General features: G+C 46.7%; 3 protein-coding genes and 1 long non-coding RNA gene across 5 annotated transcripts; 1 reads left to right on the top strand and 3 right to left on the bottom strand.

Annotated features, from left to right (window-relative positions):
• The first annotated feature begins 13,335 nt into the window (after nt 1–13,335).
• LOC125509279 (dihydrolipoyllysine-residue acetyltransferase component 4 of pyruvate dehydrogenase complex, chloroplastic) lies at nt 13,336–19,816 on the top strand. Its single transcript, XM_048674205.2, has 6 exons — nt 13,336–14,412; nt 14,525–14,716; nt 14,821–14,908; nt 14,986–15,056; nt 15,169–15,252; nt 19,498–19,816. Exons 1-6 carry the CDS (start codon nt 13,561–13,563, stop codon nt 19,600–19,602), a joined length of 1,392 nt encoding a protein of 463 aa, XP_048530162.2. The 5' UTR covers nt 13,336–13,560; the 3' UTR covers nt 19,603–19,816.
• On the bottom strand, nt 15,978–18,645 carry LOC147971644 (uncharacterized). Its single transcript, XR_015604777.1, has 3 exons — nt 18,112–18,645; nt 17,280–17,412; nt 15,978–16,377 (listed from the first exon to the last, which is right to left on the bottom strand). It is a non-coding gene; the product is annotated as an uncharacterized LOC147971644 (long non-coding RNA).
• A 62-nt stretch (nt 19,817–19,878) lies between the features above and the next one.
• LOC125509280 (heavy metal-associated isoprenylated plant protein 25) lies at nt 19,879–20,842 on the bottom strand. Of its 2 annotated transcripts, none has more exons than XM_048674206.2 (3): nt 20,498–20,815; nt 20,336–20,420; nt 19,879–20,249 (listed from the first exon to the last, which is right to left on the bottom strand). In XM_048674206.2, the coding sequence occupies exons 1-3, from the start codon at nt 20,507–20,509 to the stop codon at nt 20,056–20,058; spliced, it is 291 nt and encodes a 96-aa protein (XP_048530163.1). In that variant the 5' UTR covers nt 20,510–20,815; the 3' UTR covers nt 19,879–20,055. The 2 variants fall into 2 exon arrangements, with proteins under 2 accessions (XP_048530163.1, XP_048530164.1); XM_048674207.2 differs by having other exon boundaries at nt 19,933–20,249; nt 20,336–20,417; nt 20,498–20,842.
• A 981-nt stretch (nt 20,843–21,823) lies between these two features.
• On the bottom strand, nt 21,824–26,152 carry LOC125556082 (uncharacterized). The gene is made up of 6 exons (XM_048718876.2): nt 25,619–26,152; nt 24,837–24,895; nt 24,491–24,619; nt 23,121–24,374; nt 22,816–23,032; nt 21,824–22,689 (listed from the first exon to the last, which is right to left on the bottom strand). The coding sequence occupies exons 1-6, from the start codon at nt 25,989–25,991 to the stop codon at nt 22,010–22,012; spliced, it is 2,712 nt and encodes a 903-aa protein (XP_048574833.2). The 5' UTR covers nt 25,992–26,152; the 3' UTR covers nt 21,824–22,009.
• Nucleotides 26,153–26,682: the final 530 nt, after the last annotated feature.

Genomic DNA, 26,682 nt, shown 5'->3' with positions numbered 1-26,682 from the left:
TTCGTCTATGTCCGTTTGTCTTCTTCATCGACTCGTTCTTCTTCCTTGCGGGATTTCAGGCAAGATGACCATACCCTCGAAATCATTTCTATCTTTGCTTGCTTAGTTGCTCGCTCTTTTGCTATGCCTATGTTGCGATACCGACCACTTGCTTATCATGCCTCCCATATTGTTGAACCAAGCCTCTAACCCACCTTGTCCTAGCAAACCATTGATTGGCTATGTTACCGCTTTGCTCAGCCCCTCTTATAGTGCTGTTAGTTGCAGGTGAAGATTGAAGTTTGTTCCTTGTTGGAACATGTTTACTTGTTGGGATATCACATTATATCTTATTTAATTAATGCATCTATATACTTGGTAAAGGGTGGAAGGCTCGGCCTTATGCCTGGTGTTTTGTTCCACTCTTGCCGCCCTAGTTTCCGTCATATCGGTGTTATGTTCCCGGATTTTGCGTTCCTTACACGGTTGGGTTATAATGGGATCCCCTTGACAGTTCGCTTTGAATAAAACTCCTCCAGTAAGGCCCAACCTTGGTTTTACCATTCGCCACCTAGCCTCTTTTTCCCTTGGGTTAGGCCAGCCCAAGGGTCATCTTTATTTTAACCCCCCCGGGCCAGTGCTTGTCTAAGTGTTGGTCCAAACTAGATCCCCTTGCAGCGCCACCTCGGAAAAACTCGAGGGCTGGTTTTACTTGTACGGATTGCTTATCCGGTGTTGCCCTGAGAACGAGATATGTGCAGCTCCCATCAGGATGTCGGCGCATCGGGCGGTCTTGCTGGACTTGTTTTACCATTGTCGAGGATGTCTTGTAGAACCGGGATACCGAGTCTGATCGGAATGTCTCGGGAGGAGGTCTATTCCTTCTTTGACCGTGAGAGCCTGTGATGGGCTAAGTTGGGACACCCCTGCAGGGATTTGAACTTTCGAAAGCCGTGCCCGCGGTTATGGGCAGATGGGAATTTGTTAATGTCCGGTTGTGGAAAACCTGAAGTTGACCTTAATTAAAATGCATCAACCGCGTGTGTAACCGTGATGGTCTCTTTCCGGCGGAGTCCGGGAAGTGAACACGGTGTTGGAGTTATGCTTGACGTAGGTTGTTTTAGGATCACTTCTTGATCATACTTTCTCGACCGTGCTTTGCCTTCTCTTCTCGCTCTCATTTGCGTATGTTAGCCACCATATATGCTAGTCGCTTGCTGCAACTCCACCTCATACCTTTACCTTACCCATAAGTTTAAATAGTCTTGATCGCGAGGGTGCGAGATTGCTGAGTCCCTGTGGCTCACAGATACTTCCAAAACCAGTTTGTAGGTGCCGTTGAGTCCGTGCAGATGACGCAACCAAGCTCAGGAGGAGCTCGATGAAGATCTTGTCCTTTGTGTTGTTCCGTTCTAGTTGATCAGTAGTGGAGTCCAGTTGGGGTCGATCGGGGACCTTTGTCGCATTTGGGGTCCTTCTTTTATTTTGGTTCCGTAGTCGGACCTTGATTGTATCTGATTGATGTAATGCTTTATTCATGTAATTGTGTGAAGTGGCGATTGTAAGCCAACTATGTATCTTTTCCCTTATTGTATTACATGGGTTGTTTGCGAAGATTACCTCACTTGCGACATTGCTTTCAATGCGGTTATGCCTCTAAGTCGTGCTTCGACATGTGGGAGATATAGCCGCATCGAGGGCGTTACAATGCTTTCGTAAGTACGACTGGAAGACATCAACGTAATGGACCAACCTCTTCTAGAAGAGCATCCAAGACCGAGAAGACTCTTTAGAAATTCGTAACAAGAACTTTCCCCCCTACACAACATTCTAAATCTCGGGACGAGATTTCTTATAGTGGAGGAGAATTGTGACGTCCGGATATTTAATCTACAGTAACCATCTACTAATGATGCCACATCACCACGATTATTATTGTTAGTTTCACGATGATTCAAATCTCGTTCCGAATTCAAATTCAAAATCAAGTTAGACAATAAAAATTTTCAAATATTAAATTTAAAGTGTTCGAAATGTAGAAAATAAATCCTAGATGATTATGGTGGTGAAACCACTTTTTTATAAATTATTTAAATACTCTAAAATAAATAAAACAACATCTTAAACAATTAAATAAATGCCTTTTATATTTAGTAAAATACTAAACTATTTTATTTGGGTGCCATAATTAATATGGCAGTAGTATATTTAGTTATACTAAATCAGGAACTACTTTTATCTTTCTAGAATAGAAAATAAATTAGAGACTAAAAGAAAACAGAACAGGGAAATAAGTAAAAAAACAAAAAAAACCAACAAGCTCCTGTGCGGGTGGGCTTTATGTAGCTATAGTGTTTTGGCCCAGCCCATAAAGGCTTTTCCTCCCACCTCTATACAGAGTAGAGGAGGCCATGGTGCTGTGCACGCACGCACGCCGTCCACGCCACCGATTGTCGCCGTGTCGATCATCTGGGCACTCCAGGAGATGGATAAGAAGACCCCCGACGACTTGGACGAACCCTAACCCTCACTTATCCCCTTGCTCGCCCTTTTTCTCGAAAATTTGCTCGTCCCCGAGTTACTGTCGTCGTCACCGCATCGATCCCGCGGCCACCGGCCTCCCCTCGCCGCGTCAAGATGTCCACGAGCTCTCTCGTCGTCTACTCCTTCGACTACCCCCATTAAATCAAGACGGGCCGCACCGCACGCTCGGCATCGAGTCATTCCCCGCCTGTGGCCGCCGCATCTCGTCACCGGTTGTCACTGCTACGGGACGCCCCCAACCTCCCAACCTCGTCCATGAGCGCTGGGATGAGCCCCACTACCGATTACCTCGCTTTCCCCTTTCGATCTTGTGTCGTTTGCCGCTGCTCCGGTGCTTGCCGTGGTCGCCATGGCTGCAGCTCCATCCGGCCACGCCCTGGCCGCAAACCCGCGAGCGCCTGCCTGAGCGTGGCCTCGCGCCACTGCCTACCACTGCTCGCCCCGCCGTGCCTTCCTGCTCCCCCTCGCGCTGTGCTTGCCCGACCGTTACCGCCTACTGCTTAGCGCCGCTGCTTGTACTGCTGTTGTTGCTCGCGTACTGCAGCTGCTCACGAACTGCCCCTGCTATGCTACTGCTGCTGCCCGTTGCTCTGCAGATGATGCTAGTCGTTGCCGTTGTTTAGTTGCTGCTGCTCAGTTGCTTCTACTGCTACCGCTGCAGGCCATAGCCATGGCCAATCGCTGCTATGTGTGTGTGAGTGCGTTCTGTGTGTGTGCGCCATGCGTGTGGACGGCCCTTGTTTAAATTAGTACTATGGTTTAGCTAGTGCGTATTAATTTGTGTTAAAATAGTCTAGTAGTAGATGCACATGTAGGCCCCATTAAATAAGTTAGTTTTTTTTGCTAAATAGTCCATGACATGTGGGCCACACCTATCCTTTTGACTAGCCAAGTTGACTTAGTCAACTTGAATTATTGTTAAATCTAAATATTTCAGAAAATGAAATAGACTTTAGAAATTCATATAAATTAAACCGTAACTCGGATGAAAATGCTTTCTACATGAAAGTTGCTCAGAACGACGAGACGAACCTGGATACGCAGCCCGTTCGTCCGCCACGCATCCCTAGCATAGCGAACACGCAACTTTTCCCCCGATTCATCTGTCCAAAAACGCGAAACACCGGGGATATTTTCCCGGATGTTTCCTCCCTTCACCAGTACCACCTCATACCGCGGTATAACACCCTTAGCACCACTTATTGTCTTGTCATGCATATGTTTGCTTGTATTTACTGTTTCTTCCCCCTCTCCTCTCCGGCAGACCCCGAGACCGCCGCCAGCGACCCCCAGTTCGACTACGGTGTCGACGACCCCTCCTTCTTGCCGGAGCAACCAGGCAAGCCCCCCCCCCTTTTGTTCACCAGATATCGCCTACTCTTCTCTCTACTGCTTGCATTAGAGTAGTGTAGCATGTTACTGTTTTTCGTTAATCCTACTCTGATGCATAGCCTGTCATTGTTGCTACAACTGTTGATACCTTACCTGCAATCCTAAATGCTTAGTATAGGATGCTAGATTATCATCAGTGGCCCTACATTCTTGTCAGTCTGTCATGCTATACTATCGGTCCATGATCACGTCGGGTGTTGATCACGGGTAAATACATAGATATATACATTCTATACAGGTGGTGACTAAAGTTGGGTCGGCTCGTTGAGTACCCGCAAGTGATTCTGATGTGGGGGCTGAAGGGGCAGGTGGCTCCATCCAGGTAGTGGTGGGCCTGAGTTCCCGACGGCCCCCGACTGTTACTTTGAGGCGAAGCGACAGGGTAGGTTGAGACCACCTAGGAGAGAGGTGGGCCTGGCCCTGGTCGGCGTCCGCGGTTATTTTTAAATAACACGCTTAATGAGATCTTGGTATTTGATCTGAGTCTAGCCACTGGCCTATACGCACTAACCAACTATGCGGGGACAGTTATGGGCACTCGACGTCATGGTATCAGCCGAAGCCTTCGTGACGTCAGCGACTGAGCGGCGCACGCCGGGTTGGACTGGAATGCCTGCTCTTGTATAAGGGAGGCTAGGTCTGCTCATCGGCCGCGTACGCAACGTGCAGGTGTGCAATGGGCGATGGGCCCAGACCCCTGCGCCATAGGATTTAGACCGGCGTGCTGACCTCTCTGTTGTGCCTAGGTAGGGCTGCGACGTGTTGATCTTCCGAGGCCGGGCATGACCCAGACAAGTGTGTCCGGACAAAGGGGATCGAGCGTGTTGGGAAATGTGGTGCACCCCTGCAGGGAAGTTAATCTATTCGAATAGCCGTGATCTTCGGTAACAGGACGGCTTGGAGTTGTACCTTGACCTTATGACAACTAGAACCGGATACTTAATAAAACACACCCTTTCAAGTGCCAGATACAACCCGGTGGTCGCTCTCTAACAGGGCGACGAGGAGAGGATCATCGGGTAGGATTATGCTATGCGATGTTACTTGGTGAACTTACCATCTAGTCTCTTCTTCTGCTGCAAGACGGAGGTTACCAGAAGCATAGTCTTCGATAGGACTAGCTATCCCCCTCTTATTTTGGCATCCTGCAGTTCAATCCACATATGCTACCCTTTTCCATTTGATACCAATGCATACATATGTAGTGTAGCTCCTTGCTTGCGAGTACTTTGGATGAGTACTCAAGGTTGCTTTGCTCCCTCTTTTTCCCCTTTCTATACCCGATTGCTGCGACCAGACGATGGAGACCAGGAGCCAGACGCCACCGTCGACGATGACTGTTGCTACTCTGGAAGTGCCTACTACTACGTGCAGGCCGCTGACGACGACCAGGAGTGGTTTAGGAGGATCCCAGCCAGGAGGCCTGCGCCTCTTTCGATCTGTATCCCAGTTTGTGCTAGCCTTCTTAAGGCAAACTTGTTTAACTTATGTCTGTACTCAGATATTGTTGCTTCCGTTGACTCGTCTATGATCGAGCTCTTGTATTCGAGCCCTCGAGGCCCCTGACTTGTAATATGATGCGTGTATGACTTATTTTATTGGTAGAGTTGTGTTGTGATATCTTCCCGTGAGTCCCTGATCTTGATCGTACACGTTTGCGCGTATGATTAGTGTACGATTGAATCGGGGGCGTCACAGATATGCTCCAAAGCCCTCAACTACTTTCTCACATCCACATATGACCTAAACCAAAAGTCAAACTCGGCCCCACCGATTCTTTCTATCCGACGCCACTGAGTTCAGATGTCATAGCCACTGCCACAAACCCTAGGCAAATCGGTCTCACCGATAGGGATCTCGGTCTCACCGAAATGGGATTGTAATCTCTCTGTTTCTCTTCGTAACGTTTCGGTCCCACCGAGATTGCAATGTAAACTCTCTGTTTCCCTTTCGTAACATTTCGGTCTCACCGAAATGAGCGAATCGGTCCCACCGAGTTTACCTGACCAACTCTTTGGTTGGCTTATTACCAAAATCGGTCTCACCGAGTTTGTGTAATCGGTCTCACCGATATTACGTTATGCCCTAACCCTAACCATATCGGTCCTACCGAGTTGCATGTCGGTCCCACCAAAAATCTTAACGGTCACTAGATTTGCTGAATCGGTCCGACCGAGTTTACCAATTCGGTCCCACCGAGATTGGCAAGTTGTGTGTAACGGTTAGATTTTGTGTGGAGGCTATATATACCCCTCCACCACCTCTTCATTCGAGACATCAGAACGAACCTACACTTCCAACTTACCTTTTCTGAGAGAGAGCCACCTACACTTGTGTTGAGGCCAAGATATTCCATTCCTACCATATAAATCTTGATCTCTAGCCTTCCCCAAGTTGCTTTCCACTCAAATCTTCTTTCCACCAAATCCATATCCTGTGAGAGAGAGTTGAGTGTTGGGGAGACTATCATTTGAAGCACAAGAGCAAGGAGTTCATCATCAACACACCATTTGTTACTTCTTGGAGAGTGGTGTCTCCTAGATTGGCTAGGTGTCACTTGGGAGCCTCCGACAAGATTGTGGAGTTGAACCAAGGAGTTTGTAAGGGCAAGGAGATCGCCTACTTCGTGAAGATCTACCATTAGTGAGGCAAGTCCTTCATGGGCGATGGCCATGGTGGAATAGACAAGGTTGCTTCTTCGTGGACCCTTCGTGGGTGGAGCCCTCCGTGGACTCGTGCAACCGTTACCCTTCGTGGGTTGAAGTCTCCATCAACGTGGATGTACGATAGCACCACCTATCGGAACCATGACAAAAACATCCATGTCTCCTATTGCGTTTGAATCCTCCAAACCCTTCCCTTTACATTTTTGCAAGTTGCATGCTTTACTTTCCGCTGCTCATATACTCTTTGCATGCTTGCTTGAATTGTGTTAAGATTGCTTGACTTGTCCAAAGTTGCTAAAATCTGCCAACAACTAAAATTGGGAAAATGATAAGTTTTATTTGGTCAAGTAGTCTAATCACCCCCCTGTAGACATACTTTCGATCCTACATATACCTTAGCATGATTCTGGCAAGGGAGTACAATAGTGATCTAGGAGTAGATCACTGGACAACGGTTAAAATTATCCTTAGAGGACTAAGGAAATATTTCTCGGTTATGGAGGTGATAAAAGAGTTCGTCGTAAAGAGTTACATCGATGCAAGCTTTTTACATCGATCTACTGGATACATATTGAAAGTGGGAGCAATTAGCTAGAGTAGCTCCATGCAGAGCATTGTAGACATAGAAATTTGCGAAATACATACGGATCTGAATGTTGCAGACCCGTAGACTAAACTTCTCTCACAAGCAAAACATGATCGCTCTTTGGGTGTTAATCACATAGCGATGTGAACTAGATTATTGACTCTAGTAAACCCTTTGGGTTTTAGTCACATGGAGATGTGAACTAATCACATAAAGATGTGAACTAGATTATTGACTCTAGTGCAAGTGGGAGACTGAAGAAAATATGCCCTGGAGGCAATAATAAAGTTATTATTTATTTCCTTATATCATGATAAATGTTTATTATTCATCCTAGAATTGTATTAACCCGAAACTTAGTACATGTGTGAATACATAGACAAACAGAGTGCCACTAGCATGCCTCTACATGACTAGCTCGTTGAATCAAAGATGGTTAAGTTTCCTAGCCATAGACATGAGTTGTCATTTGATTAACGGGATCACATCATTAGAGAATGATGTGATTTACTTGACCCATTCCGTTAGCTTAGCATTTGATCGTTTAGTATATTGCTATTGCTTTCTTCATCACTTATACATGTTCCTATGACTATGAGATTATGCAACTCCCGAATACCGGAGGAACACTTCGTGTGCTACCAAACGTCACAACGTAACTGGGTGATTATAAAGGTGCTCTACAGGTTTCTCCGATGGTACTTGTTGAGTTGGCATAGATCGAGATTAGGATTTGTCACTCCGATTGTCGGAGAGGTATCTCTGGGCCCTCTCAGTAATGCACATCACTATAAGCCTTACAAGCATTGTAACTAATGAGTTAGTTACGGGATGATGTATTACGGAACGAGTAAAGAGACTTGCCGGTAACGAGATTGAACTAGGTATTGAGATACCAACAATCGAATCTCGGGCAAGTAACATACAGATGACAAAGGAAACAACGTATGTTGTTATGCGGTTTGACCGATAAAGATCTTCGTAGAATATGTGGGAGCCAATATGAGCATCCAGGTTCCGCTATTGGTTAGTGACCGGAGGCATGTCTCGGTCATGTCTACATAGTTCTCGAACCCGTAGGGTCAGCACGCTTAAAGTTATGTGACGATCGGTATTATGAGTTTTTGTGTTTTGATGTACCGAAGGTAGTTCGGAGTCCCGGATATGATCACGGACATGACAAGGAGTCTCGAAATGGTCGAGACATAAAGATCGATATATTGGACGACTATGTTCGGACACCGGAAGTGTTTCGGGAGGTTTCAGACATATACCGGAGTACCGGGGGTTACCGGAAGCCCCCGGGGAGTATATTGGGCCTACTGGGCCCTAGTGGGAGAAGAGGAGGGGCGGCCAGAGCAGCCGCCCCCCCTCGCCCTCTAGTCCGAATTGGACAAGGAGGGGGTGGCGCCCCCTTTCCTTCTCTTCTTCTCTCCCTTCCTTCTCCTCTCCTACTCCTACTTGGAAGGGGGAAGTCCTACTCCCGGTGGGAGTAGGACTCCTCATGGGGCGCTCCATAGGAGGCCGGCCCCCTCCCCCTCCTCCACTCCTTTATATACGGGGAGGGGGGCACCCCTTGGAGACACAACAATTGATCATTGATCTCTTAGCCGTGTGCGGTGCCCCCCTCCACCATAATCCACCTCGGTCATATCATAGCGGTGCTTAGGCGAAGCTCTGCGTCGGTAGCTTCATCAACACCGTCACCACGCCGTCGTGCTGACGAAGCTCTTCCCGGAAGCACTACTGGATTGTGAGTTTGCGGGACGTCACCGAGCTGAACGTGTGCTGAACGCGGAGGTGCCGTACGTTTGGTACTGAGGATCGGTCGATTGTGAAGACGTACGACTACATCAATCGCGTTGTCATAACGCTTCCGCTTACGGTCTATGAGGGTACGTAGACGACACTCTCCCCTCTCGTTGCTATGCATCACCATGATCTTGCATGTGCGTAGGATTTTTTTTGAAATTACTACGTTTCCCAACAATTGTGCTCTCCGTGTCGCGCAAGCATGAGGGATTCCTGTTGTAGGGTGTTGCAATACGTTCATGATTCGTTTATAGTGGGTTGCTTGAGTGACAGAAGCATAAACCCGAGTAAGGGGGTTGTTGCGTATGGGATAAAGGGGACTTGATGCTTTAATGCTATGGTTGGGTTTTACCTTAATGATCTTTAGTAGTTGCAGATGCTTGCTAGAGTTCCAATCATAAGTGCATATGATCCAAGAAGAGAAAGTATGTTAGCTTATGCCTCTCCCTCATATGAAATTGCAATGACGACTATCGGTCTTGTTAACAATTGCCTAAGACAATTTCGCACACCGATCCACCATTATTCCACACTCGCTATTTATAATATTTAGTAATATATTCTAACTTTATGATAACAAAACCTACTTTTATATTTTATCTCGCCAATACCATGCAAAGTTATCCTCTTCATACCCACAACGTAGTTTTATTTCTCGTTTCTAGTTGGAAGCAAACGTTCGGTGTACGTAGCGTCGTATCAGTGGCAGATAGGACTTGAGAGAATATTGATCTTACCTTTAGCTCCTTGTGGGTTCGACACTCCATACTTATCACTTCCACCATTGGGAATTGCTACGATGATTCCCTTCACTTGGGGATTATCACCCGCGAGTTGATGTGAAAGTCAGGCAGGCCCGTAGAGCACCCGCGAGTTTTCTACGAGGCACGACCGGGCATTCTGGGCCCTTGCCATAAGTCCACGAGACGGGGCGACATGTTCACATTATCGTGAGTCTCTGCTCATCTCCGCGACCCCCAATGCACTAACATGTTTGGGTATTTGTTCTGAGTTGGCCTCTGGCCTTTACACACTAACCACCACACGAGAATAGTTATGGGCCTCGGCGTTGTGGTATCAGCCGAAGCTTTGTCAGACGTCTAGTTCAGCATTGCGGCACGGCTGGGCCGGCACCCCAGAGGTGGAGCCTGGTCAGCCCTGCTCGCAACGACTCGGAGTGCAACAGGCGATGGGCCCAAGACCCCGGAGTGTTTAGGATGTAGACCGGCGGGGACCTCTCTCTTGAGCCTAGGTAGGGTTGCGACGTGTTGATCTTCCGAGGCCGGGCATTGACTCAGAAAAGTGTGTCTGGCCAGAGTAATCAAGCGTGTTTGGTAATGTGGTGCACCCCTGCAGGGAAGTTATCTATTCAAATACCGTGTCCATGATAATGGACGTTCAGACTTGTATCCTGATCTATTAGAACTACAACTGGTTACTTGAGACATGTGATGGATATGTGGCTCCGGGATTGCTTTCTCGCGGGGAGACGATAAAGGATCTCTGGGTGTTATTGCTACAACATGCTTGTTAAATATAAAATGCTATTCTTTACTCTTCTACATGCTGCAAGATGCTTGGAGTTGCTTGAAGATGCTAGTCTTCGACAGGCTAGGCCTTCCCCTCTATTCTGGCATTCTGCAGTTCAGTCCACAGTACAACCCTTCCGTTTGATACCAACGTATACTTAGTATAGATCTGATGCTTGCGAGTACTTTGGATGAGTACTCATGGTTGCTTTGCTACCCCTTCCCCCTGTATTTCTTCTTTCCGGTTGTTGCAACCAGATGGTGGATCCCAGGAGCCAGATGCCACCCCAGTCGACTACTACTACCCGGATGGTGCCTACTACTACGTGGAGACTGCCGATGACCAGGAGTAGTTAGGAGGTCCCAGGCAAGAGGCCTTGCCTCTTCGATCGTGTTGCTTTTGTGCTAGCCTTCTTAAGGCATCCTTGTTTAACTTATGTCTGTACTCAGATATTGTTGCTCCCGCTAACTTTTGTGTATCAAGCTTTTGTATTCAAGCCCTCGAGGCTCCTGGCTTGTAATATTAAGCTTGTATTATTTTGATTTGTGTCTAGAGTTGTGTTGTGATATCTACCCGTGAGTCCTTGATCTTGATCGTACACATTTGCGTGTATGATTAGTGTACGGTCCAATTAGAGGCGTCACACCAAAAGAAAGAATAGTCTCCTCGTAAGAAGCCTACATTTGATGATATACTGGACAAGTCGTGTGCCCTCCATAGCAGAGAAGAGAATGACACATCTAAGCATACAACGAGGCAGTTCTGGGTGTTGAAGAAAATTCAATCAAAGAAGACATCGTCTACTGACAGTGAAGGTGAAGGTGATGCAGTTGCCAAAGATTCAGTGATGGGCTGCTCTAGGGAGAAACAGGTGCTCCCCAATCTCTCTCCCACCTTCATATGTCGTCGTCGCCCCAATATCCTCGGCGCTCCTCCCTTCCCTCTTGCAACAAGCTCACACGTGACACCTCCGTCGTTGCTACACGGCCATGCTGCTGCAGTGAGTGGGGCCGAAGCCTATGAGGTCACCGGTCATCAGCCATGACATGCGAGCTCATGGGTGGGCGGTGGCGAGGAGTGTTGTGAGCTCACACGCCCACGATGATGTCGTGCTGCGGCCGGTGGGGACCATGTGTTGCGACCGCGTGCCGCGAACCCCAACTAGCGATTTTGCGACCATCCATTTGAGAAGTCACGACCCCTAGCCGAATATGTTGCATCCGACCGACCAACCACCAGCAACAGGAGCTACGCCCGACGATGGCAGGTGGTGCAAGTTGAGCGACCCATGCTAGTGATGGGCATGCCACCAGCGAGATGGTGGTGCTGCGAACAATGCCACCCGATGCTTGCAAGCGAGCGAGGGGCGCCTCAACAAAGGAAGAGAGAACGAGCGCTACACCGACACCGAGGAAGTAGTTGCTACAATTTCTTTTCCACATGCAATTAGATGGTCACAACCAAGGCAATCGGACGGTGTGCATGATGACCTATCGATCACTCGAATAGATCGACCAATGTGGAACACCTAATGTGGAAAACGAGGCCCCCCAAACCTAAACGACCATGCTCGATCTGGGCCGTGGAAGTTCCATCGCACAATTAGCCAAGCAAAATTGTCTCAAAAAAAAGCCGAGCAAAATTCTATCTGCCACGGTCCCCGTCTGGGGTGCTCCTATATGCCGCCCGTGTGCGTCCGATCGTTGCAACTTCGCTGAAGCGACGCGCACACGGGCCGGCCCAATCATCTCGCTGAGAGCAAAAAATCGACAAAAGAAGAAGCGCGTGCGTAGGATCAAACCGATGACCTCATCCTGGAATCCAGTGAGGCTAACCAGCTGAGATAGCTACCACGAATGTTTTACATGCAGCACCAATCTTAAAGTAGAACGTACAGGGCAAATCCTCTAAAAAAATGTTCAACATTTTTATAATATACGTTGAATAAATTTTAAAATACAGTGAGCGTTTTTGTAAAAAAAAAAATACTGAACACAATTTAAATACTAAACTGGACATTTTATGGGTATATGTTAAACAATTTTTTAATATATGATGAACAAAACTTTAATACACAATGAACATTTTCTAAATATACGTTGAACAATTTAATAATATACAATGAATATTTTTGTAATACACAATGAACATTTTCTAATATAAGTTGAACAATTTAATAATATACAATGAACATTTTTTAATACATAATGAACATTTTCTAATATACATTAAACAATTTAATAATATACAAATAACATTTTTGTAATACACAATGAACATTTTATAGTGCAAGGTGGACTATGTCATAATATACGATGAGCATTTTCTTAATACATTGAAGATTTTTGTAACACACGGTGAACATTTTATATAAATACGTAATAATAAGAAGAAGAACAGAAACAGAAAATAAAAAAGGTAACATAAAAGAAAGAAAATGAAAGGACAAAAAGGAATCAAAACAGAAAAATAAAAAACCGGAACAAAACAACTGAAACCGGCCAAAACAGTGAAAAAACTGAAAGCAAAAAAACCATAGAAGAAAAACGAAAAAAAAAACCCGCAAGAAACAAGGAAAACAGCAGCGAACGAAATCCGTACGCGGGCCGGCCCAAGTGGCGACTTGCTTCAGCGAAGGCTCCTCCTTTTGACGCCTGCGGGCGTCAAATAGGATTTGCCCCCCGTCTGGACCGGGAGATCATGATCTGACGGCACCAGGAGAGCCCACGCATTGCGGAAAGGGGTGCCACTTGTCCATGTCTTGACCGCGAGATCACGATCGGACGGCATCTAGAGAGCCCACGTATTACGGAACTAACTGGCAGAGTCGTACCGTCTGGTTGGTTCGCGGTTGCCTTCACCGAATGACAACACCTCCCCCCTCACGCCACCGCCGCCGCCGCCGCGCTCGCTCGCCGGATTCCGCCGCATTTTCCCCCGGCCCGAGCCCTCCTCGCCCCGTCCCACAGTCTCACTGCTGCGGCAAGCTCCTTCTCATTCCAAATTTCGCCACGACGAGCTGACATCGGTGATTGACCCCACCCGCGGGCCATGGCGTCGCTGGCTTCTCTCTCCATCTACACCGTGCCTGGGCGCGCAGGCCGTGCGGAGTCCGTTAAAGCCCCTCGCCGGCGGCGTATGGCGGTGGTGCGGGCGAAGGTGCGCGAGATCTTCATGCCTGCGCTGAGCTCGACGATGACGGAGGGCAAGATCGTCTCCTGGACGACCGCCGAGGGAGACCGCGTCTCCAAGGGCGACCCCGTGGTGGTCGTCGAGTCCGACAAGGCCGACATGGATGTGGAGACCTTCCACGACGGCATCATCGCCGCCGTCCTCGTCCCGGCCGGTGGGACCGCCCCCGTCGGCGCCCCCATCGCCCTCCTCGCGGAGTCAGAGGAGGATGTCGCCCTCGCGCAGGCGCGTGCCCAGGCCCTATCCAAGGCCCAGGGCGAAGAAACCCCTCCTCCCCATGCTGCCGCCACGGCTCCACCTACCATGGCTCCTGCTCCGGCAACAGTGACCGCGCCCACGAATGGCATCGCTACGCCTCATGCCAAGAAGCTCGCGAAGCAGCACAGAGTGGACATCTCCAATGTTGTCGGCACCGGGCCAAACGGCCGCATCACCGCGGCTGACGTTGAGGCAGTCGTTGGCATCCAGCCAAAGCCAAAGGCCGCTCCACCTCCACCCCCTGCAGCTCGCTCTGCGCCTCCGGCTGGCATACCATTAGTAGCTGCAGTCCGACAACCAGCAGTGCTTCCTCCGGTGCCTGGCGCGACTGTGGTACCATTCACATCGATGCAATCGGCGGTGAGCAGGAACATGGTGGAGAGCTTGTCAGTGCCAACGTTCCGAGTTGGGTATGCCATCAAGACCGATAAGCTTGATGCACTCTATGAGAAGGTATCGTTGCGATGAACCTTTGACAAAATATTGAATTGCACAGCTAGATTCTTGAGATACCGCTCAAGTTTTCATGTGTGTAGTGACAGTTTGATTAAAATGGATTGTGCAGGTTAAGTTGAAAGGGGTTACAAAAACATTGTTGCTGGTGAAAGCGGCAGGCATGGCACTCGCTCAGCACCCAGTTGTGAATGCCAGCTGCAGGGATGGAAAGAGCTTCAGTTACAACAGTAGTATCAACATCGCGGTGGCGGTTGCCATCGAGGGTGGCCTTCTTACGCCTGTATTAGAGGATGTTGATAAGGTATATGCTTATTGCGATAGCTGTCTTTTCTATTAAGAAATGCAACATTTAGCATGTCTGTAAATCAATTAAAAGCCTCAAAAAAATGCAAATTAACATTGCAGTCAGATATATATCTGCTCGCGCAAAAATGGAGAGCCCTGCTCAAGAAGACGCGCATGAAGCAGCTCCAACCAAGTGAATACAGCTCAGGTAAGGAACTTGTGTCTTATTTTGACATTTAGTTTTTCACTGGAACTGTGCTTACATGGAGATCTGCTGTTGTATAGGGACGTTTTCGCTGTCCAATCTGGGTATGTTTGGGGTAGATAGATTTGATGCAATCCTTCCACCTGGTCAGGTGAGTTATTTTCCTGATCTCTGCTCGGTCAGTATGAATTGCAGATAAATTGCATCTGTGCAACATAAGAACCAACAACTAAGAACCACTATATATAAATTGCTCGATCCAGGGGGCTATCATGGCTGTTGGAGCATCGAGACCTACTGTTATAGCTGACAAGAATGGTTTCTTCAGTATCAAGAACGAAATGCTGGTTAGTTTGCTTTTCAGTTTTTAATTTGCATATATCAAAGCTGACTGGTTAGTACTAAATGCATGCATTCAACAGATATTAATGCGTGTGAACCCCTAGTGTATGTTGCTGAAATACATTATCATATACTCCCTCTGTTCCTAAATATTTGTCTTTTTAGAGGTTTTAAATGATGACTACATACGGAGCAAAATGAGTGAATCTATACTCTAAAATATGTCTATATACATCCGTATGTGGTGATCATTTGAAATCTCTAGAAAGTCAAATATTTAGGAATGGAGGGAGTATAATATGCAGGCATGATAAGCATGTAAACTTGGTTGATTATGTATGAGGTCTGTAGTGACATAAGAGTAATAGCAAAAATGCCCGTGCGTTGCTACGGGGCATATTTAATCTAGTTGTTCAACACCAATCGTCTCTAATGTAATAATGATGATGCAAAACATCCATCATGACATAACCTTGGTATATGCAGTTTAGCCTAACTTCTCTTAAATCATTAAATCGACAGGAAATGGGAGTGCTCTTTCTGAGTGCCACAATCAATGATGTAGAAATCACATTTTACACAAACAGAAGGCACAATAATGTATTGACCATAATGATAAGCAACATATGAAGGTGCTTACCCTAGCATTCTTGTTGGGAAACCATCATTACCATTGATGGAACCTATAATTAAAGAACAATGTAGCTGTCCTATCTCAAGCCGCCCAAAGAGCTAGCTTCAAAGCTATAGATGCCTGCAACTTTCATTGATCTCAGCGCAGAATGAGAAGGTAGTAAAGAACATTTACATATGTTGTTGCATTGTCATTTTGATGAATTGCATTGAACAAAATAATACAATACCAAAGGTAGACGTTACACATTGCCCTGACCACCATGTATAAATGAGTTGGCTACTTATTTTAGGATACAGGACCCAGAATAAAAGGAGAAATATCTCAATATATGCGGCTAATATCTCAAGTGTTTCTGACCGTGTTTCACTACATCCATGTGCACCAGCTACCTCTGTAGAAGGAAACACGCTCCTTGTGTACCAGTTGTTTCGGTAGAAGGAAGTACTTCAATTAAAACAGATCCCAACAATGCGCAGGTCGATCCATCTTTGAGCTGAAATAGAAAAGAGGATAGCCTTCTTAGTAATAACTGTAATATATGTTTGGACAGACATGCTGGGAAATATCTCTTAGACAAAAAGGATAAGGGAAGACTGAAATAAAACAATACCGAAGTGTGCCTTCGGCTACATCATCTCAGCTACAAATTTATTAAGCAGAAAGTTAGATGAATGTTCAAATGACTGTTCATGTGAGAACATACTACCAAGAATTAGAGCACACCAGGGCATAAGAATTTTGAATACATTTCAAATCAGAAAGAAAAGATGCAGGCTCGTCCCTTCAGGATTTAAGTCAACTATATAACCAAGATCGCTGACTTACACCTTACTTGTGTAGAGAAGAAAAACTCCTTCGCTTATAGGTCCGTAGTTAACCTCACATAAATAGCTTGCACACTTGCTAAATATTGTAGCAAATAACAGGATACAAACCATACATAGACAAATTAACTCTTATTTTATTTGTGTGATTATACAAACTAACAAACACCCATGGTCCTGTGAATAACTTTTTATTTCATATTGTATTTACAACTGAAAAAACGTGTAAAATTAGTATTGCATCAACAATAATAGTATAAGCTTATTAATTGTAAGTTAGATTATCTATTCCTGTAAATTTTCACATCAAGTACTGCATCTTCCTTTTGCTATCCATAGTTGTGAGTTGGGATCACCTACCTCCAGATTTAGATTTTTTTTTCGCAACCTTTTTCAACAAAAAGTTGTAAGCAGACATGTCCTGGTTGGATAGAGATCCAGATAGCTCCCTCTCCAACTGGACGGTGGTGTTTCCAACAATTTTGGATTCATTCAGGAAGCATTCCTCAGTTGTTCATTATTAGTTCAAGTTACAAGACATTTCATGTTAATTAGCTGGAAAAACATTTACCTTAAGGTCTGCATAGCTGGCCTGAACATCTATCATCCCAAGGCTGCACTATAATAGCTCAACAGTTCTCACTTCTAGAACTGTATGTTCCTTTGAGTAGTTGGATTGTGTAGCTACAGACAAAAATGAGTATCTGCTGAATGTTAATATATTGTAGGTTTATAACCTAAGGCATATTGTTATAAAAAATCAATAAAACCGGTGGGAAGGGGAACGCACATGCAAGGTGGGGAGGTGGAGATGAAATGAACGAAACGGCATACATATTTCCCTTTAATAGTAGCCTAAAAGATCACTTGAACTTGTATCCCAAATAGAGAAGACATGAGTATCAGACGGAACCCCTAAATCCACATCTATTGTTTGTCTATAAATCCGTAACGTCTATCTTCTACTAAGATCCAAAAGCAACCTTGGCTTATCCAAACTGAAATTAGGGGAAATTTTATTTGTCAAATATGAAAGAAGAGAACAACATTCTTATAATATTAAGACTTTGTTAGAGAAGAAAAGAAAGAAGATTAGTGTGCCCCCTGTTATGATCAAGTTATCAGCTAACCACCACTAATATCATAGTTTGAATTTTACTCTGCTCTAACAGTGAGAAAAACTATAACTACAGTAAGCAGGAAAATAATTGGCACACCAAATTCCTCTAAAAAATTTGCACACCAGGAGGGAAGAGCTAAAAACTTGAGACATGAAAAAAATATCAAATCCTATTGAATCATATTTATGAATTAACTGTACCAATCTATGGCTACATATAAATAGAATAGCTAGAAAGCACAGCAGATTGTACAGTTCAAAGGTGGAGTGGTCTAGGAACAACCTCATGGCTGCCGCTGCACTGCCAAGGTTGTTTCCACGCTTGCAGCTACCAAGGACGATGTCAAAACAGGAGGTCGCGTTAGATTAGGCACCCGTGGCCGCGGTTGCAGATGGACAGCTGCTGTATCTGCGCTCCTTCCTGAACACCACAACATCTGCAGTTTTCACCAACATCTATGATTATTTGCAAGAGCATTATAGCACAAATCAAACTGGTTCGTGGTAGTCTCTGAATGAACAAACTAACAGTCAGTTGTTGCATCCACACGAGTACTGCCATCTATCCTTCCGATGCCCCATCCACGCACACAGTAAGAAACCTAAATAATTATTTGTGATTGGGACGTTGCTGTTGGAGACGGTTAGCTCAACTAATAGTGAAGGTTCAATTGAACATACCTGGTGGGGGAGGTTGATGTGCCTGCGTGATTGCTCTCCCCGTGGTGGCCTGTGAGATTCCAATGAGTTGACCATAGACCTCCCTCTGCACTAACCGATGCGCCTCCCACTGCACTTCACCCTCGGCCTCCCTGCCTAGCCAGCCTCGTCCTCCTCCCTGTCTTCGGCAGCCGTGGGATGGAGAGGTGTTGCCGAGAGCAGTTTGGACGGCTATGGGGGCGGCGATTTGGACGGCGGTGGTGGCGGCGGCATAGGGCGGCGGCGCGGACGGCGATGGGGGCCGAGTAGAGGGTCTTCCCTTGACCTTCGAGGCACTGGCGCCGGCGGCGGAGGGGGTGGGCAGGGGCTATGGGATAGGTCATCGCAGGGGTGGAGAGGAGACGGATCACCGCACGGGGACAGGAGCGGGCCGAAGAGCACGGGGTTAGGGCAGGCCGAAATAGGCCCAATGCAGTGATGCTATTCGCGAGGTTCCTATTTTTAACGAACCGTTTTTTAACTATTGATTATTATGGATGGCATGGTGGGTAATTATTTGCAATTTTTAGGGTTAACTTAACGACGGTGAGCGGGCGGGCAGAAGCACTATTTGCTTTATTATTAGGGAAAGATTTCTGCTTCATGCCACAGCTAAATATGGCTGCAGGATGTTCTGTTTACCTGAGCTGGTTTCTAATTGGTAAAGTTTTGTTTGCTTCTATAACTGCAAGCGCGTTTTGGTTTGGGACATCATCACATCAAATGTGCTTTGTGGCAGTTATCAAGAAATACTGCTTGCCTCCTGATTCTGTCCAGACTGTACATTCTCAGTGCTAACCTACAAATGCCGTGTTTATTGTGAATTTTTCCTAAGATCGTACTTCATGGTATTATACATGCAGCTTTTAGACCTCTAAACCTTCATTTGCAACACCACATTTATAGAATTAACAAAATCCTAGTAAAATGCAGCTCAGGACCCTAACTAAGTTGCTCATAACCTTTTCAGGTCAATGTTACTGCTGATCACAGGATTATATATGGCGCTGACTTGGCAGCATTTCTGCAAACATTTGCAAAGATTGCCGAGGACCCTGAGAGCTTAACACTGTAGAAGAGAAGTTCCTCGGAAGCGTGTACGTGATTTATCTGGTCCAATTGGACCATGATACGAATAATGTTATGGAGAATTCGCGAAGGCGTTGAAATTGTAGAATAGCCACAGATATACTCCTCTTTTTTGGATGTAGATACCCTGATTCATCAAACTATGAATAATTCTACACTCTTTGGGGTGTTAATAATGCAAAAGATCTTTACATTGAGAATAGCTTGTTTGTGGCTTGGATGATGCTGGTTAGCAAGAAATCAAGATTAAGCAGGCCGCCAGTGGTGAAATAACTGAGTAGTGAAGTTCACTCAAACAAGTCATAAGAGGACTACAGATCAAAATGATGATTTCATAAGCTCGCACACAAGAAGGTGGGTAAATCCTCCTGAAAGTGTCAGGTCAAGAAGCTAATACAAGCAGCATCCGAGTGCTCTGCTGGTGCATACAAGGTGGGTTTCAGTTTGAGGGCATCTGCCCGCCGCCGGCGCCCTGCTCGTCGGCGCCCCCCGGCCCTGCGGCCTCCCTGAGCTCCAATATCTCGACGCGCCGGTTGGTCCGCTTCCTGATCTTGATGGCCACGTCCTGCGGGCTGAAGGCGCCCCAGACGCTCACCCGGCCGTGCTTCCGGTCGATCAGGTGGCTCTCCAGCTCTGTCATTTTTGTTTCAGATAACAACACAGAGCAAGACACGCAGCAACTTGAGAGGTCTGTGGAAAGAGGAGGACGTGCTACGTACCTTGCATCTGGAGCAGCGCCCTCCTGATCTTCTGGTAGCACCCGTTGCAGTCTATGCTCATCCGCAGGGTCATGCAGTAGAACTGCTGCAGAGCACAGGAGACACAGAGTAAGAGACACACACCACGTCAGTGTTGCTGCTGCTGCCTTCCTAGGCACATACCCTGTAGTCCATGAAGACGACGATACTGCTCTTCCTCTGAGGTGGCGGAGCAGCCGCGTCGACTGACCGGAGAAAGCTTGGGGTTCCGGGGAACAGAAGTTGTGAGGAAAGCAAGGAACCTTAGGTGCAGAAAGTGGGGAGTTAGCGCTGCTTAAGAGCCTCTTTTTATGGCCACCCGCTTCTTCGTTTCCTCGTGGGCTCGACGTGTGCTGTCAGAATCTGATTCTGCTTCCCACATTGTTCCTTTGCTATCTGTTCTTCGGATCTTTATAAGTTGCCGGTAGGACCTGCAAACATGCTCCGGATATCTATTTTATAATTTTTGGATCGGCAAAAAGATCTGCATACGAGATACCTACCTGTAGGCTTGTGGATATATATTCTTCCAGGCTCTAGCTTGTACTTAACAGTTAACCTTTACGCCTCAGACCCATATGCAGGGAGAGGTAGCGAACTACCCAGTGTTTAAAAAAAGAGATGAAAATCTGGAGAAATCATGGCCAAAAAACGAACGAAGATGACGGATGGATTTGTCAGCGAGAAGAACCTAGGGAAAGCCTACGCAAAATCTGTGTGAACATATCCGAGCTTTTTTCTATCAATCTTAGGCTCTGTTTGGTTCGGCTGTGGATTTTTAAAAGTAGCTGTCAAAAATCTGCTGTGGAAAAACAGCTGTGGAAAATCTGATGTGAAAAAGATGTAGGTCATTTGACAAACCAGTTAATACAGCTTTTTTAGATTTTGGCCCGCAGCGAAATCAGATTTTAAAAAGCACGTCCTAGGCTGCTTCCGCTTTTGGTTCAGATTTTGACAGCGAATTTCTGGAATCGGATTCTGCTGGGTTCGCCCTTTGGTTCAGATTATGCTGCACAGCAGCGGAATCCGTTGATAAAAGCTGAACCAAACAGGGCCTTAACTCTGCCAGTCTTGTGTGCGCTTAGAATCCAGAGTTCATCTTTACAAGTTGAAACGAGGATCATCATGCGCTGATAACGGTGGAAAGTTGAAGGCCACCAGACTATGTAGCCGGCTAGTTTGACCCTGCCAGTTTCACCAGGTGATTAATATGCAGTAAGGAAAGCAGCGACCCAGTGAAGTAGTAAGACCAGCGACCCAGTGAAGTAGTAAGACCAGAATTTGCTGTCCAGACAGTGAAAACTGGTCTCGACCTGCAGTATGTTTGGGCAGGATCAGATTCCTGGGCCAGTTTGGGGGGCATGATGATATATACACCGTGTGGTGTATTCCAGGAAGATAGAAAAAAAACAAGAATATTTTTTTAGTTGAAAAAACAAGAATTTATGACAACTAGACAGACACCAAACATGAAGAGCAAAACATACGACGAATGTCTCCTCTTATTTGAAGTTCAGAAAGCACAAACAACTATGTGCCTAGAATGGAAATAAAAAGCACGCACAAACGCGATAGGCGAATGCACGAAATGTCTGAGAAATAACAGTTCATGAATGGAAAGTTGAGGCCAGACTTTATCATATCCTGCCACCAGCTTCAGTCATCTAGGGTCAGGTCGATCACCTCCGATTTGTCCATGGCGACGGCAGGAGCCTCTGCGTTGGTGACGCAAATCTCCTCCCTGGGCACCGGCTTCACCGGCGCAGCGCCTCCACTGGCGCCTCCCTGGCTGCCGCTGCCCTCCATAGACCCCATTTTCTTCACGCCAGAAGATTTCGCAGCCTTGCCCTCGCGTTCAGCGCAGTTGAGGCCGTCAGAGTTTGCAGGATCAACCCAGCACCGCTTGGCATCAGCTGAGCTGCCGCCGTGGGACATGCCATCTCCCTCCGCCGCGACTGGTTTTGCAGCTTCATTAGCAGTACCTTTGATCTTTTTGGCATGCTCCTCCAGCCTTTTTTCCTCGAAAGAGTAGCCCTGAGCCAGGAACCTCTTCCGTGGAGGAGCAGAGTTTGCAGGTTCATCGTCACCTTCCTCCAGAGGCTGCACTAGTTCTGCAGTTGGTGCTGCCAGCTCTGCGGCTGCGGCGGCCGCCGTCTGGCTAGACTGCTCATCCATCTTTTGAGCCTTCTGTTTCAAAGATCTCTCACCACCCTTCAGGTCAAGGGTTATCTTGGCTGCAACATCCTTTCTTGCATCTAGAGGAATCCATTGCTCCTCATGCCACTCAAATGACTTTCGCAGACACTCCACTTGGAGCTCCACAAGTCTCCCCTCCCCTGGAAATTTTGGCAAGCATGCAATGTATCAGGAAGAGCTCCAGTCCAATGTGCTAAGTACCAACTGGATATATAGTACTATTAACTGCTAGCTAGGTGATTAGAGAGAGTAGGCAGGCAGTTCACCTTGGAGATAAACTTGGACGTGGCCAGCAGTCTCCTGCTGCAACACGATCCCCTCCCACCATCCGCCCTTCAGCCGTGCGTCGACGATGACCCCGGCAGCCACCGGAGACTCGATCTTCCTGTAGTGTCTTGGGAGGTGTGGGCGAAGCATGGGCCTTTTAGTAAGGCGTATGCCCAAGTGGTCAGGTTCCGCAATTCTTGCAACTTTGAGAGATTCCTGGAAAACAAAAAAAACTCATGTTGAGTACATACATCATCATCGTCAACACATGCAGGATACCAGAGAAAGAAGAGGAAGGACCAACCCTGAGCTGTCCCTTGCCCTCGGAATTCAGAATGTCTTGGTACCGCACCCTGACCTTGTTATCTTTCTCCCTCCTACTGAGTACCACACATTTGAACCAACAACCCCTCACGCTGCTGTCTTGGGACAGGGCTTCAAGACGGCAGCCGGGCTGGAACATCTTCTCAGGGTTCAGCATGGTTGACGCATCATTGGCTGCTACATTACACGTACTAGTACCACTTGGGGGCGGCTGATTATGCGCGATGGTCTGACAGTTCACCACGCTACGGGGAACGACACTGCTTTTGATGATCTGGCCAATGGTGGTGCTCTGTGGAGTCGCGCTACATGGAGGGGGCATCTCCTTTTGCTTCTCCATGGTTTTGTTGTCATCGATAACAGTGCTGGAAGTGGAAGCAATTGCGCTACATGGAGGAGGCTTCTGCTTCTCCATGTTTTTGTCATTGATAACAGAGCTGGAATTGGAAGGAGTTGTGCTGCATGGAGGGGGCATCTCCTTCTGCTTCTCCATGGTTTTGTTGTCATCGATAACAGTGCTGGAAGTGGAAGTAGTTGCGCTGCATGGAGGAGGCTTCTGCTTCTCCATGGTTTTGTCATTGATAACAGAGCCGGAACTGGAAGGAGTTGTGCTGCATGCAGGGGCCTTCTCCTTCTGCTTCTCCATGGTTTTGCCACCGATAACAATGCTGGAAGGAGTTACGCTGCATGGAGGGGGCTTCTGCTTCTGTGTATCCATGGTTTTGTCACCGGTAACAGTGCTGGAAGAACCAACATGATTCTCGGCGGCCAGACCAGTAATGGCAACTTTACCATTGTTATTAGGTGGCTTGGCCTGCACCACCGTCGAGGAGGATGCGGCAACAATTTCCTTTACTATCTTCTGGTTTGCATATCCTTGGAGCTGCGCGATGTCAAAGGGCTCGACGGTGCCATCATCGATGCACCGACGACATACATAGGGCTGCCAGCTACTGCTCCCTCCATTTATTTTCTTGAACATCTCAAAGTGTTGTGGATTCAGGACCGCTGCCACCCCCTCCACAAATTCAACCCTCAGATCTTGCAGCCCATATCCAAAGAAGATCTCCCTACAATAAAGATCTGGGGGCAATGCAACACCGTGCTCACCATCAGGTTCCTCAAACCATCGTACCAGCACCATGTTCTTGGCACTGCCATCTTCGTACATATCTTCCACATATGCAACATGGCTCTCTCTCCCTCCACTCTTGATAAACACAAAATCATGAACCTACCAAGACATATAGTGCACGACACAATTAATAATAGATGTAAACCAAGATATATAGATCCGTCCGTATGTGAAAACAAACCAAGAAAACAAGGGGGCCATTGATGAACACGTACCGAAATTCTCATTCCCTCTCGGCAAAAGGATTTGTAGTGCTTGCGACGTTGATCAAGATGGCGCAATTTGCATATCCATGTGAACCCTTCTTTATTTTCCCCGGCAGTAGAGAGTGTTGAGGGGGTATCCTGGATGAACAAATACATCAATTTTTTTTGAACACCACCTTACATTAATTAACCATCGCGAAACTTACAATCGTTCGATACAAAATTCACCACACAGCGCGGTACATCATTAACAAGACTACCATCGGATCTATTGTCAAAACTAAACTTTGCTATTAGATGAGCCACCACATTGAGAGGAAGCATTTCTCAGGAAGACGCTTGAGATTGTATGTACCTTAGATGCACCGTCATGGTAGTCGGGACAAGTCAATCCAAAGGCTCCATACGGGGGATCTACAAAGACGAAAACAATGGAAGGCAAGTTAGGGGATTTCTATCCACATCATATTGGCCTCACAAGACAAACACAAGAGGAAACACATAAATTAACCAAACACTAATCCAAAAAAAGTTAACCAAACACAAAAGGAAGTAAACGCATAAACCAGATCTAGCAAATTAACAAACACATACATCAGGAATCAAACAAGCCAAGATAGATCACATATAGGGAGGTGAATGAGAAAAGGAGTAGATCTAGAAGATTAGACAAAAGATCTTTAACAATAAATTACTCGTCGTCTTGACAAAAAGGAGTAGATCTATTAGATTAGACAAAAGATATCCCAAAGTACTGCTAATAAAGGAAGGGGATAGAAGCAGAGCACTACAAGATGGTCATGGATATCATCCCCCTTGTACTGAATCTTGGCACCGAACAAAAACGTAACGAAACACGAGTAGAAACTGATCTGGCTGGACATAGGAGCAGCTTGTGTATTAACGCTAAAAAGCTCCTAAACATTCAGATCTAAACATTAGAAACACAAGAAAAAATAAGATCGGATCTTGTGTTCGAGATGTAAACCCCTACTAAACACTGACCAAACATTGATATCAGTCGTTAGAGATGCATGGTAAAAATTCTAGCGGCCTGATCTGTTAGCTTAATCATGTATGGTACAAAAGCCACCAAAAAATTCACCACTAAGGCATGAAAAAAGGAGCACGTAGTACCTGAGACGAGCGAGGTGAGCCAGTCCATGACCTCTTTCCTAGACTTCCACCTGATCTGGGTGATCTCCAACACCAGCGTCGCCACCCTAGCGGACGCCGACCCAGACTCGAGCGACGTCCGGAGGGATTGCAGGAACTGCAAGTCCGCCGAGTACGCTATGTTACCAGGTCCCCAATACTTACCCACCACCGCTAGATCCCTCTCACTCTTACCGCCGTCCTGGGGCGGCGCGTAGAGGAGGAAGTAGCACACCTTGCGCTCCTCGCCGTCGCCGCCCTCCAGCACGATCTCCTCCCACCCAACCCACTCCCTCACTGCCATCTTAGCATTACCCTCGTCCACCACAGCAGCCGGATAGTGCGAGCTACTCATGGCCTTCTCACCTGGATGGTGGTGGACGATAGCGAAACGGGGAACCAGCGGAGGGTGGAGGATGCTTCAAACGGGTGGGGGCCAGGGCCAGGGGGCTCGTTAGGGACTACTATTTCTGGACCGAATTGTTGTTCCTATGAACACACTGTTCGAGAGATGGGGTCTTGGGGGATTTTATAGGAGGAAATGCGAGTGGTTTTTCACGGAGAGTGTCCTCAAGTTATGAGGATTTCCACTTTGAGTGAAGCTTGCCGAGAGCTAGGAAGTGGCAGTTTAGTCCTGCCTCAAAAAAATGTGGCAGTTTGGTCCTCATTCTATTGGGTAGTCCTGTCCAAGGGCTCCGATCGTTTTGCATCCATGGTGAAAATGGCGAGCATGCTATGTGATAGTGGGGGGGGGGGGTGTGGAGTGGGGGGTTGACAGGGCACTGATACATCGACTGAAGGTGTAGTGTATTCTAGAGTACCAAGAGAGGACAAAATGCTTATAAAAAGTAATGAAAGGAGCGAAATAAATTTATATATGAAGGACCATAGTATAAAATATGTTGATGACAATGATACGTCTCCGTCGTATCTATAATTTTTTAGTGTTTCATGCCAATATTATACAGCTTTCACATACTTTTGGCAACATTTTATATGATTTATTGGACTAACATATTGACCGAGTGCCCAGTGTCAGTTCCTGT

The sequence above is a fragment of the Triticum urartu genome, chromosome 5A (assembly GCF_056163025.1).
Source record: "Triticum urartu cultivar PI428250 chromosome 5A, HENAU_Tu73, whole genome shotgun sequence".
NCBI lineage: Eukaryota > Viridiplantae > Streptophyta > Magnoliopsida > Poales > Poaceae > Triticum > Triticum urartu.
The sequence above is the reverse complement of the archived record's forward strand: the minus strand, read 5'-3'. Positions and strand labels throughout refer to the sequence as shown.